The 18,500-nt window shown below is 37.0% G+C and overlaps 1 protein-coding gene across 5 annotated transcripts in view; it reads right to left on the bottom strand.

Annotated features, from left to right (window-relative positions):
• Window positions 1–18,500, bottom strand: part of GRIA3 (glutamate ionotropic receptor AMPA type subunit 3) — a 378,184-nt gene that overhangs the window by 287,134 nt on the left and 72,550 nt on the right. For all 5 annotated transcript variants that reach the window (XM_049767079.1, XM_049767080.1, XM_049767076.1 and 2 more), the window contains one exon: window positions 9,678–9,917. In XM_049767079.1, coding sequence (XP_049623036.1) covers window positions 9,678–9,917 — 240 coding nt within the window. The remainder of the gene's footprint in view (window positions 1–9,677; window positions 9,918–18,500) is intronic.

Below are 18,500 nucleotides of genomic sequence, written 5' to 3' on the forward strand. Positions count from 1 at the left end.
TCAGAGTCCTCCAATGACTATCCAGTGAAGTTAGAATAAAATCCATACTCTTTATCATGTTTCCTATCAATGCTTCATGGCTACGTGCTAGTTTCTGACTATCCTGTCTAGCGCTATAGTCACATTTTATACTATTGTATTTTTTGAACCAGATTGGGTGGTACTCAGAGGCTACTTCCAGCTCTGTGCTTGGGGCTCATGACTGATGATGCTTAGGAGGAAATGTGGTGCTAGGGATCAGATCTATGTTGGTTGGTTTCAAGAATTAGCCTCATGTATCATCTTTAGGTTTCTCATTCATGCCAAGTTCTATCCTGCCATAGGGCCTTTACAATTTGTTTTTTCTCATAGTCATCTCCTCCTAATGCTTAAATTATCTGCACAAGTGCTTCTTCTCAATAAGCCCATCATGGAGAATTTATTTAAAATTGGGTCCTATTTTCTATGTCTTTGATTTCTACTTAGCACCTTATTTAAATGTGTGATTTATTTTTGATTTACTTGTTTTATTTCTATTGACCTCATAAAAATATCTGTTTTCCAACAGAAGTATTTTACTAGTCATTGTAGCTCTAATATGCACTGATTGAATTAATGAATAATTGTATGTCATAATGGTCAAGGAAGGAAACTGGGGAAGGTAAAGTTTGAGGTGGAGCTTGAAAATAAAAAAAAAGATTAGCAGGGGAAAAATTGTGAGTGCTGCCTGTGTGTGTCTGTCTACTGTCCTGCTGCATGAAACTCTTGGGAGTGGGCTGAAAAGAGGCTCCAGAAAACTCGCTCTCCCAGAGGCCCATTCTAGGTCAGGAACACAAAGGAATCCATAACGTGAAAACCGGCTATAAGCAGTACTTTGCAGAAGGCAGGTCTTCTGTTTGTGACATCAGACTGGGAAAATCTACAAAACTACACCTGCCCAGTGGGGCCCAACTGTGAAAAATTGTGAGTGCTGCCTGTGTGTGTCTGTCTCCTGTCCTGTCATGTGAAACTCTTGGGAGTGGGCCTAAAAGAGGCTCCAGCAGAGCATGGCTGCTCCGCTTCACTACTTGGCCGTGCACTCTTTCTAAGGAAAGAACACCATCACAACAAGAAGAAAAAATCACACTAAGAACTGTGCTGGATCATTGAAGCCCAGCATTTCTCTCCGAACTGTCTTCTCTGCTGCATGCTTGGGCCTAAGATTTGATCCTGTATGAGGCTTCATCCACGGAGGACTCCCCTCCCTTGAAGGCAGGTCAACCCACCCAGAAAGGGCGGAGCCAGAGGACTGTGGCTGAGTACATTGTTTAGCCAATGAATACCACCACGACATGTAGAAAAATCCACAATACAAGTGTGACAATGGGGAAACAACGCAGGCCAGCATCAGACATAGAGAATGAAGATGACAATTCTGATGACCAGATAATGACCAACTAACTAATCAACCTCTCAGATAAGGACATTAGATAAGCAATATGAAGGATGCTCAAAGAACTCAAAGAAACCATGGCTCGAGTTGAACAAAACACTAATAAGAACCAAGAAAATATGAAGACAGAAATCACAAAACTCCAAACTGAAATAACATGTCAACTAACAGGCCTGAAAAACTCAGTAAACGAAGTGAATGACAAAATGGATAGGCTCTGGGACAGGGTATCAGAAGCTGAGAATAGACTTGGTGCTGTGGAAGATGAGATAAATAAAAATTCCATACAGTGGGGGAGATTGGAAAAAAACTTAAAGCAAATGAATAGACAGTGAAAAAATTAGTCAAAGAATGGGAACAGATGAAAATAGAAATCTATGATAAGTTCAACAGAAACAACTTAAGAATCATTGGAGTCCCAGAGACCCAGGAAGAAAATTTCCAGGAAGAATCAACGGTCAAGAACATCATTAAAGAGAAACTTCCAGAGCTAAAGAATATATGTGATCAAATCCTGCATACTCGAAGAGTACCAAACAAAAGAGACCCCAGAAAAACCACCCCAAGACACATCCTAGTAACAATGACATATCCCACAGATAGAGACAGAATTCTGAAAACAGCAAGATCAAAAGGGGAAATTAAGTTCAAGCAAGCATCCTTGAGATTTACAGCAGACCTGTCACCAGAAACACTCAAGGCCAGAAGCAGTGGTGGGATATTGTGACAAGACTGAATGAAATGAATGCTTCACCTAGAATACTATACCCAGCAAAACTCACTTTCCGGTTTGACGGAAGAATACATGGTTTCACAGACAAAAAACAGCTCAGAAACTTTACAAACTCAAAACCATTCTTAAAAGAAAAACTGAACGGCCTATTTTAAGACAAAACTAACCAAAAGACACCCCAAATTTCGATATAAAGATGGCATTAAATCCCAGGACAACTCTTTCTCTCAACGTCAATGGACTAAATGCACCAGTTAAGAGACAGAGTGGCTAAATAAATAAAAAAAAACTCAAACCAACCTTCTGCTGCCTAAAAGAAATGCACCTGAAGTCAGAACAAACATAGACTCAAAATAAAAGGCTGGAGAAAAATTATCCAAGAAAACAATACCCATAAAAAAGCTGGAGTCGCCATACTAATATCAGATAATGCAAAGTTTATACTCAGGAAAGTCGTAAGGGAAAAAAATGGAGATTTTATATTAATCAAGGGGTATGTAGAACAGGAAGAAATCACTCTTCTAAACATATATGCACTGAATGATGGGCCAGCAAAATGTTTAATACAATTGTTGACAAATCTGAAAAATAATATCAATAACAACACAATAATTGTGGGGGAACTCGACACGGCTTTGTCAACACTGGATAGGTCAACCAGACTGAAACCCAACAAGAATATACTAGACCTGAGGAGAGAAATGGAAGAAAGAGGCCTAGTGGATATATATAGGACACTCCATCCCCAGAAACCTGGATACACATTCTTCTCCAATGTACATGGGAAATTCTCAGGGATAGACTACATGCTGGCACTTAAAACATACCTCCATAATATCAAGAGGATAGAAATTTTGCTGGCTACTTTCACTAACCACAAGGCTCTGAAATTATTTGTGATTTCCAAAGGAACACAGAAGAAAAACTTTAACACCTGCAAGTTAAACAGACTCATACTGAATAACCAGTGGGTCCGAGATGAAATCAAAAGGTTCCTGAAAACAAATGATAATAAAGATACAAACTATCAGAACTTATGGGACACAGAAAAAGCAGTACTGAGAGGAAAATTTATAGCTTTGTAAGCACACATCAAAAAGGATGAAGGGGCTTACCTGAGTAGCTTAATGACACAGCTAATAGAACTAGAAAGTGCTCAACAGCAGGACCCAAAAATAGGGAGACAGAAAGAAATAACAAAGCTGTGAGCAGAAATAAATAAAGTGGAAACACAAAAAACAATTAGAAAGATCAATGAAAAAAGAAGTTGGTTCTTTGAAAAAATAAACAAGATTGAAAGACCACTGGCAAAACTAACAAAGAAAGAGAGAGAAACTTGATAACTCGTATTAGGAATGAAAAAGGAGAGGTCACTACTGATATGGCAGAGATTCATAGGGTAATCAGAAACTACTTTGAGAAACTCTTTGCCACTAAAAATGAGAACCTGGAAGAAATGGATAAATTCTTGGACTCTTATAACCTTCCAAGGTTGAAGAAGAGGATGTAGCATATCTAAACACCCCCATCACTATTGATGAAATTAAAATGGTAATCAAATCTCAGCCCAAAAACAAAAGCCCTGGCCCAGATGGATTCACTAATGAATTTTTTTAAAATTTCCAAGATGAACTACTACCAATCCTGGCAAGACTCTTTCATGAAATTGAACAAACGGAAACACTTCCAAATAGCTTTTATGAAGCCATCATCACCTTGATACCTAAAGCAGACATAGATGCTACGAAAAAGGAAAATTACAGACCAATATCGCTGATGAATGCAGATGCAAAGATCCTCAACAAAATCCTGGCAAATAGGATTCAATGCCTTATTAAGAACATTATCCACTACGATCAAGTAGGTTTCATCCTAGGAATGCAAGGATGGTTTAACATCCGTAAATCTATCAACATAATACTCAGTATCAACAACAAGAAAAATAAAAATCACATGATCATATAAATAGATGCAGAGAAAGCATTTGAAAAGGTCCAACACCCATTCTTGATCAAAACTCTCAGCAAGATGGGAATGGAAGAAACCTTTCTCAATATAGTTAAGGCAATCTACCACAAGCCAGTGGCAAATATTATCCTCAATGGAGAAAAACTGAAAGCCTTTCCTCTAAATTCTGGCACGAGACAAGGATGTCCACTCTCACCCCTCCTATTCAACATAGCACTGGAAGTACTTGCTATAGTGATTAGGCAAGAAAAAGATATCAAGGGAATCCAGATAGGAAAGGAAGAAGTCAAGCTCTCACTGTTTGCAGATGACATGATACACTACTTAGAAAACCCTAAAGACTCTTCAAAAAGCATCAAGAAACAATAGACTCATATAGCAAGGTGGCAAGCTACAAAATTAACACACAAAAATCAATGGCCTTTCTAAACACCAATAGTAATAAGGAAGAAATGTACATTAAGAAAATAACCCCATTCACAATAGTGCCACACAAACTCAAATATCTTGGAATCAACTTGACTAAAAATGTGAGGGACCTATACAAAGAAAACTATAAAACTCTGCTCCAAGAAATAAGAGAGGACACGCGGAAATGGAAATGCATACCCTGCTCATGGATTGGCAGGATTAACATCATCACAATGGCAATACTCCCCAAAGCATTGTACAGATTTAATTCTATCCCTCTAAAGATACCCATGACATTCTTCAAAGAAGTGGATCAGGCACTTTTGAAATTCGTTTGGAACAATAGACACCTGAGAATAGCTAAAGAAATCATTGGGAAAAAGAATATGGGAGGAATTACTTTCCCCAAATTTAAACTTTACTACAAAGCAATAGTTATCAAAACAGCATGGCATTGGAATAAGGACAGGCCCTCAGATCAGTGGAATAGGCTTGAATACTCAGAAAATGGTCCCCAGACATACAATCACCTAATGTTTGATAAAGGAGCAAGAAATCCTAAATGGAGCAAAGAAAGCCTCTTCAACAAGTGGTGTTGGCACAACTGGCTTGCCACTTGCAAAAAATTGAAATTAGACTCCCAGCTAATATCATGTAAGAAGGTAAAATCCAAATGGATTAAAGACCTCGACATCAGACTCAAAACCATAAGATATATAGAACAACAAATAGGCAAAACACTCTAGGATATTGAGACTAAAGCATATTCAAGAAGGAAACTGCACTCTCCAAGGCAGTGAAAGCAGAGATTAACAGATGGGAATATATTAAGATGAGAAGCTTCTGCACCTCAAAGGAAATAGCGCCCAGGATACAAGAGCCACCCACTGAGTGGGACTAACTGTTCACCCAATACCCATCAGATAAAGGGCTAATCTCCAAAATATACAAGGCACTGACAGAACTTTACAAGAAAAAAACATCTAATCCCATCAAAAAATGGGGAGAAGAAATGAACAGACACTTTGACAAAGAGAAATACAAATGGCCAAATGACACATAAAAAAATGCTCCACATCACTAATCATCAGGGAGATGCAAATCAAAATAACGATGATGTACCACCTCACACCACAGAGAATGCACACATCACAAAGAATGAGAATAAACAGTGTTGGCGGGGATGTGGAGAGAAAGGAACTCTTATCCACTGCTGGTGGGAATGCCGTCTAGTTCAACCTTTATGGAAAGCGATATGGAGATTCCTCCCAAAACTGGAAATCGAGCTCCCATACGATACCACTTCTAGGAATATACCCTAGGAACACAAAATACAATACAAAAACTCCTTCCTTACACCTATATTCATTGCAGCACCATTTACCATAGCAAGACTCTGGAAACAATCAAGATACCCTTCAACAGACGAATGGCTAAAGAAACTGTGGTACATATACACAATGGAATATTATGCAGCTGTCAGGAGAGATGAAGTCATGAAATTTTCCTATACATGGATTACATGGAATCTATTATGCTGAGTGAAATAAGTCAGAGAGAGAGAGAAAAATGCAGAATGGTCTCACTCACCTATGGGTTTTACGAAAAATGAAAGACATTCTTGCAATAATAATTTTCAGACACAAAGGAGAAAACAGCTGGAAGTTTCAGCTCACCTCAGGAAGCTCACCACAAAGAGTGATGAGTTTAGTTAGAGAAATAACTACATTTTGAACTGTCCTAATAATGAGAATGTATGAGGGAATTGGAAAGCCTGTCTAGAGTACAGGCGGGGTTCGGGTTTGGTAGGAGGGAGATTTGGGACATTGGTGATGGGAATGTTGCACTGGTGATGGGTGGTGTTCCTTACATGACTGAAACCCAAACACAGTAATGTATGTAATCAAGGTGTTTAAATTAAATATAAAAAATTAAAAAAATAAAAATCTCACTGGTAAAAAAATGATTGATAGGATTCAAAGATGCAGAGTTTACCAGATTTTAGAAGTGAAATTACAAAGGCTGCGTAGCTCCATCATATGTGAACAGCCATGAAAAATGAGAACTATTGGAGGTGGAAAGTATTCTTTATGTAACATTGAGACAAAAGGCTTGTTATTTGGGACTGGCGAGGTGGCGCTAGAGGTAAGGTGTCTGCCTTGCAAGCACTAGCCAAGGAAGGACTATGTTTGGATCCCCCAGTGTCACATATGTTCCGCCTAAGCCAGGGGCGATTTCTGAGTGCTTAGCCAGGAGTAATCCCTGAGCATCAAATGGGTGTGGCTCCCCAAACAAACAAAACAAAAACAAAAAAAGGCTTGTTAGTTGGATTGAGGCAGTTACATTGAGTCACCAAAAAACAAAAAAAACCAAAACAAAGCAAAACAAAACAAACAAGCAAACAAAAACCCTACTTTTTTTCCCAATGTGGGCAATAGGAGGGAAAAGGTTGCTGAAAATTTGGAACATTTGTGATGGTTCAATATATTAAAATTTATTTCCAAGGGGGAAATTAATATGAAAGTTTATGCAAAGTGTTTAATGCAGAGCAGATTAGTTTCACAAGACAAATGGTTTCAGAAGAAAAAGAAACATAAATATGCCTCATGTCAGAGGATTTTCTTTGGCTCCAAGACCACAAAAGTCTCCAGTCTATTTAGTGAGATATTTGAGATAAGATGCAGGAATACGAAATAGACTTAGCTAGACCTTTGCTTCCTTTCCTATAATAGAGAGCTAATGAGAAAGAAGGGACATGGGAGATAAGAGGATGTATTAATTGTATTTCCTGCTTTTGATTAAATAAGAAGTATAAGTTAAACTGATATTTATTTTTGTCAAAGTTTCTGGAGATAATCTGCTTTTGTATAAACTTCATTTTGAATATCATATTATTGTGTACTAAAGTACACTGAATACAGCCTATGAAAATACGCTAATTCATCCTCAATGTATGAAAAATGAAACACACTGAAATTTAGGGAATTATGAATTAGAAATATTTAAACTATTTAGTAACTTAGTCAGTCACAGCTCTGCACATATAAAAAACACCTTTTCATGGTCTGCCTTCTTCTAGCAGTTGAAGTAATCCATAATTTAGGTATCCACAAATTGGTTCTTCAAACAAAGCTTTCAAAACTATACTTTCCAGGAGTATTAACTGTTAACAATGTTTACAACTAACAGTATGCTGAGATAACTGTATGTTAAACCTTTCAATAAAATGTATCATAAATATATCATCTATTAGATAATCCATATAACCACCTGCAACAAAGCTTATTTGAGTCAGTTTTACCTTATAATTATAATTATTATTATTATTTTGTTTTCTGGGTCACACCCATTGGTGCTCAGTGGGTACTCCTGGCTCTGCACTCAAGAATCATGTTTCTTTGGTAGTGCTAGTGAAACCATATTGAATGCTGGTGATCAAATATGGCTCAGCCACATGCAATGGAAGCACTCTACTCACTGTACTATTGCTCCCTCCCTTAACTTATTATTTATATCAGATAATTATTGTGGCCCTAAAACCTGAGAATATAGTGTGAGCTGATGGAATAAGTCTTGGAAACATGAAACACTGATCCTTGTTTGAGTAAATGGGTTTTACTCTATTCAGGAAAATTCTCTTCTGCTGTGCTTGTCACTCATGGACTGGAAGTACCTTTGGATTGACCCTATACCCCTAGGGGTGGTCTTTCTCTTCCCAATAAAGACCTCGTGTCAGAGAGACTGCTTGTGGTTTCAGTTCCACAGCTAGCCTGTCTGCCTACTCCTATCTTTTGTCTGCTGGTAGAAAACTTGTGGTGGAAGTTCCTAAGCCTGTTCTGTCTCTTCAACCTCATGTGGATTATTTGCTGTGTCAGCATGACTTCAGGACCCGCATTCCTCAATTCCCGCCCCCTGGGGCTAGGGAATGAAATTTCCACTATACCTGATTGTGGTGTACCCTAAGACCCACCCATTTCTGGGAGGGGTCTTAACCGGATAATAGGTGTGACCCTACCTGCAAGACCTCCCATTCCTGGGAGGGGTCGGGAAAAAGTTAGATAAGCCTGGGACGAAAGGGATTCGGGCCCCTTTTGTCTTTTGCCGTTTCTCTCTTGGCCCGGCTTGGCTTCCTGGCTTTTGGATCTTTGGGCCGCATGGAGCCCAAAGGGAAGATGGCTAACAGGAGATAAGATGCAGGGCTAGCATAATATAGCTGTGCTTAAAAGGTTGACATAGGCCACACACCTGTGGTGGCAAGGGCATGAATAAAGATGATTCTTCCTGAAGCCTGCGTGTGAGTGATTTCACCTGGGCCTGGAACTCGCCGGCTGCATGGAGGTTGCAGAGCCATGTGGGCTGGATGGTATCCTCCACCATCCAGCCTCATCGTTAATTATTTTATGCTACACCTGATGATTCCAAACTCTTACTAAATGCTGTTTGAAAGAGAATATTTTCTCTTTGGCCTCCAACTTGCAAATGAGAATAGTTATAATCAAAATATTAAATTTCCCAAACTTAGATTTATTTTATTTATTTTATTTGTGGGTGTTACTTGGCAGTGCTCAGTGGTTACTGCTGACTCTGCACTCAAAGATCACTCCTGGTGAGTTCAAGAAACTTATGGGATGCTAGGAATCAAACCTAGGTTGACTGTGTGTAAGACAAGTGCCTTACAATCTGTACTATCTCCCTGACTCTAGGTCTCTTTACTTTATATTAAATTTATATTACTTTTTGCATTATTTTATTTTGGGGGGAGGGCCACATTTAATGGTGCTCAGAGCTTACTCCTTGCTCTGTAATACACCTGGTTTGGCTCACGAGGCCATATATGGTGCTGGCCACATGGAATTTCGAATTTCTTACCCTTTATGCTCTACTTGCAGACCCATATATACATTCTAGATCACAGAACTTATTTTGAGTGAGAAAGTTCTTTTTTTCAAACAGTAGTGACTTAACCAGCAACTTCCTTCAGAATCAAAGAAGGGAGAACATAGTTTGAAATATTATATTAAAAATTAACATTGTTTTAATTTCTTGGTCTAAATCTTCAACCAATTTTAATATTAAGCCCAATTTTTAAACTTGAATTGAAAAAGGCTATATGTCACAGTGAAAGAAATATCCAAAAAGAGAGCAAAATCTTACCTCTTTCTGTGTCATAAAGGTAAACAAATTTCTCCCACTTGTAGTGAGCCAGAAGACTAAGAATGGCCCCTTTCAAGGCTGGGCGCATCTGGATGACGAACTGCACATCTGCATCAGTTGGGAAGCTGGGGGTGACAAAGGATGTGTGCAGGGCCCCACAGAAGGAGGTCAAAGTGTTCATTGACATCTGGTCATAGAATCCAAAGATGGCATACACCCCTCTTGAGAACTGGGAACAGACTGTAATGAGAAAAAGAGAAATTCCCATAGACTCATGGCCCCTTGCTGTGGTTTATAGGGATGAGAATATGATATCTAATAAATCTTTGGTGCTACGTGACATGCCTCAAAAGAAATCTAGTATGTGACAATAATAACTGATTATTTAATCACACATTGGCAATATGTCTCCCAGGAAGTGCATTGATTCTCTTAGGTTACATAATACCTTAGTTATAAGTATGTCATGATTAAGACCATTAATGAAGACTAGTAATAATAAGGAGTTAAGTTATTGAGCAGGGCATCACAAAGATTCACCTTCCAGTGCCTAGATAGCCATATTGAGTAAATAGGATTAGTCTACTTATCAGCAAAGTTATATTTAGAACTATTTGTATTTATCTTCTGGATCAATTAACCTACATACAGAACTTGACTGTCTCATGATAGCTGTCAACTCTCCATTTCAAAATGGATCACACAACCACCTATTCTTTCTTCTGGTCCATATGAGCCTAAAAATGTGAACCAATTTTAATATTAGCATAAGTAGGATATAATTAGCAAAGCAAATCAGCTACAACAACATTGTGCCTTGCATTGCCAAACCAACTGGAAATGATCTTGAGATTATCTGCACTACTGCTTCCTTCCAATCATGCGAAGCAGACAGAACCAGCAGCTGATAATGTGGTGTGATTTAAGGGGTCCTACATAGTCTCAGTTCTCAGCTAGCAAGCCGTTGTCAGGCTGATTTTTTTTTCATGTTCAGGGTGAGGGAGAAAGTCTGTGCCTTGGGAAGGGAGCTAAATAGAATCATTTTTATCTATTAGTATGTCAAGACGAATCAGTATGTCCAATTGGATATCTAAGAAATGGGATAAGCACATGGATAGCTTTTAATGAATCTGTGTCGGTCACACGATACAATGGATAGGAACTAATATTTGAGCTATGACTAGTATCTCATATATGACATACTGAGATTTGACAGTAAAAGCACTGACACCCAAACTAGAGAAGAATTTTAAAGAAGGAAGGGAAATGGAAAACCAATCTAATCATTTCTTAACATTCTTATGAGCAATAGAAAATTCCCAATATCTGTGGAATGTTGTTTCTCACATTGATCAGGACTTCCTTTTTATGAAGCATACTCAATCATTAGCTTGGGTGGCATTTTAATGAGGATTATCAATAACTCATGCATCACCATCTGGGAAAATAACAGCTTTATTTATTATTTATTTATTTATTTTTTGATTTTGGGACACACACAGCAGTGCTCCAGGCTTACACCTGGCTCTGCCCTCAGGACCATACTTGAAGGTGCTCAGGGGACCAAATGAAGTACCAGGGATTGAACCTGGGTCAATCTCATTGCAAGGCAAATGCCATGCATGTTATAGCTTTGGCTTTCAATAATAGCTTCTTGAGTAATTCTGTGACCTTCAAAAATATTAATAAAATAAAAATTTTATTTTAAAAATAGGAATTCAGGAGTCAGAGCGATGGCGCAAATGGTAGGGTGTTTGCCTTGCATGTGGCTAGCCTAGGACGGACCTTGGTTCGATCCCCTGCTATCCCGTATGGTCCCCCAAACCAGGAGCGATTTCTGAGCACGTAGCCAGGAGTAACCCTTGAGCATCATTGGGTGTGGCCCAAAGATAAATAAATAAATAATAATTAAAAATAGGAATTCAAATAGACCAAGAATCTGGAGAACTTCATAACAGGTGCTTAAGAGACTTCAGAAACAAAATGGAAGTTACTAGATAACACATTGTATTTGTGATCAGCAAGGGAGAAATGAAGAAGCTTCCCATTTACAAATTAATCCCATAAATGAAGGTTTTTTTCTTTTTGTTTTGGGCCATACCTGACAGTGCTCAGGTATTATTCTTGTCTTTGAGCTCACAAACCACTCCTGGCAGTACTCAGGGCACCAGACTGAGAATAAAATCCAGATGGGCCCCATTCAATGCAAGCACTGTTCTCTGTCCCCATAAATAAAGACTTTTACCGAACTAGTCTAAATCTTGACTAGTTCTCAAAAAGTGGAATCTTCACTAATCTACATAATGTTCCATACAAATTTTCCAATAATAGTTATAACCTTGAGCACCTAGTATGTACCAGGTAGTATACTCAGTAGTATACAAATATTATAGACTTTTCCAAAGCTCATAATAAATTGATAATATAAGCCTTTTGTGGGGAGGATTGGGCCAAACCATCTATACTCAGAGATTACTCCTGGGTCTGCACTCAGATATTACTCTTCACAATGCTCAGGATACTATATGGGATGCTGGGGATCATACTTGTTTGACTGAATACAAGGCAAGTGCCATGCACACTTTACTATCACTCTGTCCCCAAATAATTTTAATATACTATAATTCAGAGATTACAAATGCTTTTCTATTGAATGAAGTTAAAATTTGAATTGAGAGGGGCTAGAGCGAAAGCATAGCAGCTAGGGCATCTGCCTTGCATGCTGACGACCTACCTGATAATCCCTGATCATAAAATCCCTGATCATGCCAGGAATGATTTCTGAGTGCAGGGCAGGAGTAACCCCTCAGCGCTGTTGGTTGTCCCCCCCCACCCCCCGCTGCCAAAAAAAAAGATTTGAATTGAGTCTGCCTGATTTCACAATATATATACTCCCTGGGACCCAAATCCAACTATCACCTGAGTTATTATTTGCCAAAATTATATAATTTTCATGTGTATTAAATAAAATATAAGAGATATAATTATGTTTAAATTTCATATAAGTAAATTATTTTTAGTATATATATATTAAGCAAATTTAACTGAGTGTCCTCTATTTTGTTTAGCAACCCTCAAAAGATCCATTCTTATTAATGGTATTGTGGATGGAAGTTTGGAAGAAGAGAGTCCATCATCCAAAATGTTTTAGGAAATAGTAAATTGTTAGATATATTCCAGTTAATATTTAATGCCCAGGGAAAGATTCACGAACTCTACACAAATAAAGACTCCTGGGCAGTATTCAATATGCTGCCAACCTGACTAAATTCTAGACCATAATTGAGGGCAAGTAAAATCAGAGACAGTATTATTACTATAATTCACTTAAAATGTAAAAGACTTTGACATACTGGAATGAAGCAGAAAATAAAATGTGCATGCAGTTACATTTTGGGTCTAAAAATATTATAATGCTTTTATAATCATTTTAATAGCAGGTGTGCAAAATGATGAAAAGGTCAGATACGGACCTTTCATATTTTATTTACTGCATTTATATATTTAGAATAAAATAAACAACCATAAACCGTCACTCAAATCAAGAACTGAAGCGTAATGATAATGTATTTTTGCCTGTAAAATCTTCCTTTATTTATTTTAATTTTATAGAACTTTCTCTAGACTAACAAGTTTCCTGAATTTTGCATTTGTTACTACCCTTTAGAATATACGCAATTAAAATATACATATAACCACACCTGACCAATAGGTTATTTTTGACTTTTTAAAAACATTATCAAAAATGTTTAAACATTATCATAAAGGAATCATATTGCTTTTATGATACCAATACACTAGGAAGAAACATTTAGTGAAATCACTTAACCTATGCATAATGAAAAAGATCCCAGATGAAAAGGACCTCAAGGAGGACTTTATAATAAATGTGTGATAAAGTGTGGAACTCATAAAAATAAAAATAATTCCAACTCAAGCTTATAGCTTGAGTCATAGCTCAAATAGCAGGATTAGGAGTATCATACATCAATAGCAAACATCAGGCTTTTGTCATACAAGAGGCAGATGCACAGTGATAGACATTAAAAAGAAGTGTTAGAATATTATAAAAAGTTTTATGCCCTTCAGGTAAGATGGAGGTATTGATGTCCTGCAAATGCTGTTGTGAACAGTTGTATACAAGCTAATGATTGTATATGTGTTGTATATATTATCCTACCTGAGCATCTATAAGCTAATATAAGAAGGCCCAATATGGAATATAATGGCCATATGAGGACTGGGTTAATAGCCTCTGAGAGAAGCTGAAACATAGGGAACACGAGAATGACTTTTCACAGAGCTTTTTTGGGCCCTAGGATATTTGGAATATTGAATCTAACCAAAGTGCTCTATCTCTGAGTTTAGAACTTTTGAGTCAGAAGGAGCTTAAATATTACTTTATTCTCTGGTTTTTAAGCAGAGGAATCCTTTCTTCAAATGAAAGTAATGATGGATAAAGTCCAATATATAAAGAAATGAGATAAAGTAGAGCTCTTGTAACAGAACACAGGAGTCCACTGGTCTTATTCAGAACTAACATAAAGAAACTGTGACATGAAGAGAAATGTTTTGAACAAGGTCACAGAATGAATTATGAACCATCTTTTAGAAATGCATTATCAGCAACTCTCTGCCATCCCTACTCCAGAGCTATCTAGGGCAGCATGGGTGAGGTTTTGCCTGGCATGAAAGTGACTTATCCTCAATGCCTGGCTCTCAGCATAGATAGTTGCCGCAGGAGTTTTCCCATGACTCATCTGCCAGCTGCTTCTTTCACCCCCCTCCAGTTCCAAATACCAACAATAAGAGCAGGTGATAGAATGGTAATCTTTTGGTACCCACGATTTTCTTTAGCGGGGTGTGGGAGCTGATGTCAGGGTTCAAACCAAGGGCTCTACACATGCCCAGTATGTACTTTACCGTTGAGCTACATACCCAGCCCTTAGAACTTATGCTTATTTTTTAGATGACAGTTCTTACCCTTGTCTGGATCTTTAATGAATCACATGCATTTTTCTCAGAAGACTAGTTTTTGACAAAATGGTGATGAAAGAAATAGCTGTCTTGGAAATTTTATGAAGGTGTGAAGTACAGAAAAAAAAGACTCCAGTTTCGGAAAGGGTCGACATGAGTTCCAATTATCGCTCTGCCAATCTTAAGTTGCATGACTTTGTGCAAGATACATAACTTTTCTGAACCTCAGTATGAGATAAGGATAACTCAGGCAAGTTCTGAAGTTGAAATTTTGAATCCATCAACTATTAGGAGAATTGCTTAATATCTGTGACTTTGATCCAGTTTTGTTACCTGTCAACAAGGGATAATAATCCCAACTATCTCAGCATTTGGTTGCTATGGGTGAATCGATAAAACTATCTGGTCTGTAACAGGTTCCTGATTAATTCCAGCTTTTTCTTTCATGCAACATATATTTACTGAATATATACTATGTTTCAGGTACTGTTGCAGGTATTGGAGATAGAAGAGAGAAAAAAGATGCTAACCTCTTATAACTTTTATACTAACTTGTAAGTAGAAAAGATAACTAATATATCAAATAAAATGCTTGTTTGATTTTTGTTTTGGGGCCACACCTGTCAGTGCTCAGGGGTTACTCTGTGATTCAGAAATCACTCCTGGTAGGCTCATATGGGATACTGGGTCACCCACATGCAAGGGAAATGCTCTACCCACTGTGCTGGCTCAGGGCCAATATATCAAATAAAATATTAAGTATATTTAGTTTTGTGTTCATTTTGATTACTATCACAAGATGAAGAGTAAATGCGATGATTTACAAAAAATATTATTGTGCCTAATGTATAACCAGGAACTAAATATTTTTTGTTCTACTTTCCTCTTATCAGCTCTTGTTAGTACTCTGTGACCTCATAAATCCCAAGAGGTTACCTCCTCATAACAACCATTCCCTCTGATCTCAAAATCAATACCTAGATATAGAGTTTTACTCATCTTTTACCTTCTCCACACATATCTATGTTCCTGTTCTCATTCTTATTCCTAGGTGGTAGTAGGTTAGGAAAGAACTTTGTTAATTTAGCTGAAAAATATGCTGTTATTGTTTTCTGACTCTTTTCTTTTTGATATAATGCTTCATGATGGTAAAATGCTGTTTCCACCTGGGGCATCTGTGCTTTTCCAGTATGAAATATATTGGTTGTCTGCTTCATAAGAGAGCCTGTCTTCATCTCCTCCCACTAGCAAAACACCTAATTCTTCTCATTGAATATGTCGTTTTTGACTACATCCTGCATTCCTGGGGACTCTAGTGTAGCTCCCCAGCTGAGTTTCCTTCAGTGGTGAGTGACAAGCAAGGCTGGAACCAGCTGTCATGCTTTTATTTATAGTCCCCAAGTCTGTAGGGTTGGGACAGGTATTGTTAATGTATATTGTGACAGCTAATTACACCACCCATATTCCAAAAGGCATCATTCCAAATATTCAAACAACTTGATTACCCCAGAGATCAGAATAACAATATTGCATGCAATTTACAGACATATTTCTTAGCCTTTGGAATGGGGGTAGGGGGTGGGAGGAGGAAATTGAAGCCTCTTGCTGATTTAATGCTAACATGTGAAGTGTATAGGAAGAAGAAAATACAACTGCAAAGGAACCAAAAGAAATATATTATGGAAGGTTTGCCACACAATGCCATGATTAATTTATTCAGTGGATTCCAGGGATATGAATGCTAGAGCTGGAGGACGACCTTAAAGGATTGTTCAATGCAGGTGATATTGGTCCATGGTAAACTTTCTAGTCTGGTGTTTATGTTTATTGGGGTAAAAGTCAACCATTGTTTTTTATTTTTAAAATTAATTAATTTCATTTTTGAGGGTATTTCTGTGAATCCATGCAAAGCCCACTGAATTATATCCATTTCAGTAGTAGTTCTTTCTTCATATGAGCAATATATACACACTATGACCTATTGTTACATGTAGATACCTTTTATGAAATGATGATGATGTAGGTGGAATGTAATGAGATGTGTGTGTCTATGGTATGTGTGCAATTTGTGTGTATCCCCTATATGGTAATATGAGTTAGTCTTCCAAGTGATGTTCATGTCTTAATATATAAAATCTGTTAGTTATAAAAAAATTAGAATAATTCTTATTTAAATAATAGAATACTTTAATCATAAATATTATTAAGAATCATTATTAATATCAGAAATATTAGAATAATTAAAATATTAGGATGATCATATATGATTATAATATTATAACTATAAAGTATTAATATTATAATATAAATTTTATAATCATAATTATATAATAACATCATAACATTATGGTATTATTGTGGAATTATTATAATTATTATAAAAACAATTATAATAATTATAATAATAATTAGGATACCTAGAATTATTCTAATTAATAAATTATTAGAATTAGAATGGTAATAATTAAAATGATTAATAATTACTAAACATAAAGAATTATTAAAGATAATTATTTAATTATAAAAAATTAGGCCTGCAGATGGAATTAACTTTTATTTGTTTGTTGGGCTACATCCGGCAGCATTCAGGGGTTACTCCTCTCTCTGTGCTCAGAAATCACTCCTGACAGGCTCAGCAGACCATGTGGTATGCCGGGGATCAAACCTGGGTTAGCCACATACAAGACAGACACCCTACCTACTGTGCTATCACTCAGGCCCCAGGAATGAACATTGTTAATTAGCTGACCTTAAAATAGTAAAAGTTTCCTTGTTTACCTGCATGATTCAATGTATTTAGTCCCAGGGTTCTTTGAATGTGAAAATTAAAGGTTACAAAAAGTTTATATCAAAGTATTTTACATGAGAAAGACGTAATCAACTATTGCTAATTTTGAAGGTGAGAGGAGACTATGAGTTAAGAGATATGAATGGTCAGACTCTAGAATTTGGAAAAGTTAAGAAAGTAGACTTGGTGCCTGAGAGATAGCACAGTGGCGTTTGCCTTGCAAGCAGCCGACCTAGGACCTAAGGTGGTTGGTTAGAATCCCGGCATCCCATATGGTCCCCTGTGCCTGCCAGGAGCTATTTCTGAGCAGATAGCCAGGAGTAACCCCTGAGCACCGCAGGGTGTGGCCCAAAAATCAAAAATAAAAAAAAAAGAAAAGAAAAGAAAGTGGACTTTATTGCTGTCAGTTATTCTGACAGTTGATTCTAACTTTTAGCTTGGTGATATCTGTATCAAATTTCAAACTTATAAAAATGGAAAACAATGAATGTGGACTATTTTGACATTAAATGAGGTAATTTGTTATAGCAGTATGTAAAAACTAATGCATTTAACATAGTTTCATATATATCTAGATCATTCACGCGAGGTCATTCTTCCTTACACTAAATCAAACTTTAACTATTGGGATTCTTTTAGTTCCACTGACCCCTCAATTGAGTTTTACAGGAAGTTCATCAATAATACTGATGTACTCAGCAAACATGTATGGCAATTAGCTATTCAAACTTGTGCCTTTCGTTTTTATGCTGCCTTATCTCTGTTACACTAAAAGTTTTTTCCCATTTTGCCTAAATCCCTGCTTCTTTCATGCTTTATTGTTTTAACTTCTTTACCATCATCATTAATAATGAGTTGATAGGGACCTTCACCTGCAACCTAGTTTTACTCATCACTCCACTGAAATGTTCTCTGAACTTTGAGAATGAGTTGCTCACTGACAAATTCAACTTAATACATAAGCTCCATTCAAATTAAATGCTGAACAGCATTTGCTATTTTTATTAATAATGGATTACAAATCATTCACAGTAGTATTTTAGGTACATAGTGACATT

Source organism: Suncus etruscus, chromosome X (genome assembly GCF_024139225.1).
Source record: "Suncus etruscus isolate mSunEtr1 chromosome X, mSunEtr1.pri.cur, whole genome shotgun sequence".
Classification (NCBI taxonomy): Eukaryota; Metazoa; Chordata; class Mammalia; order Eulipotyphla; family Soricidae; genus Suncus; species Suncus etruscus.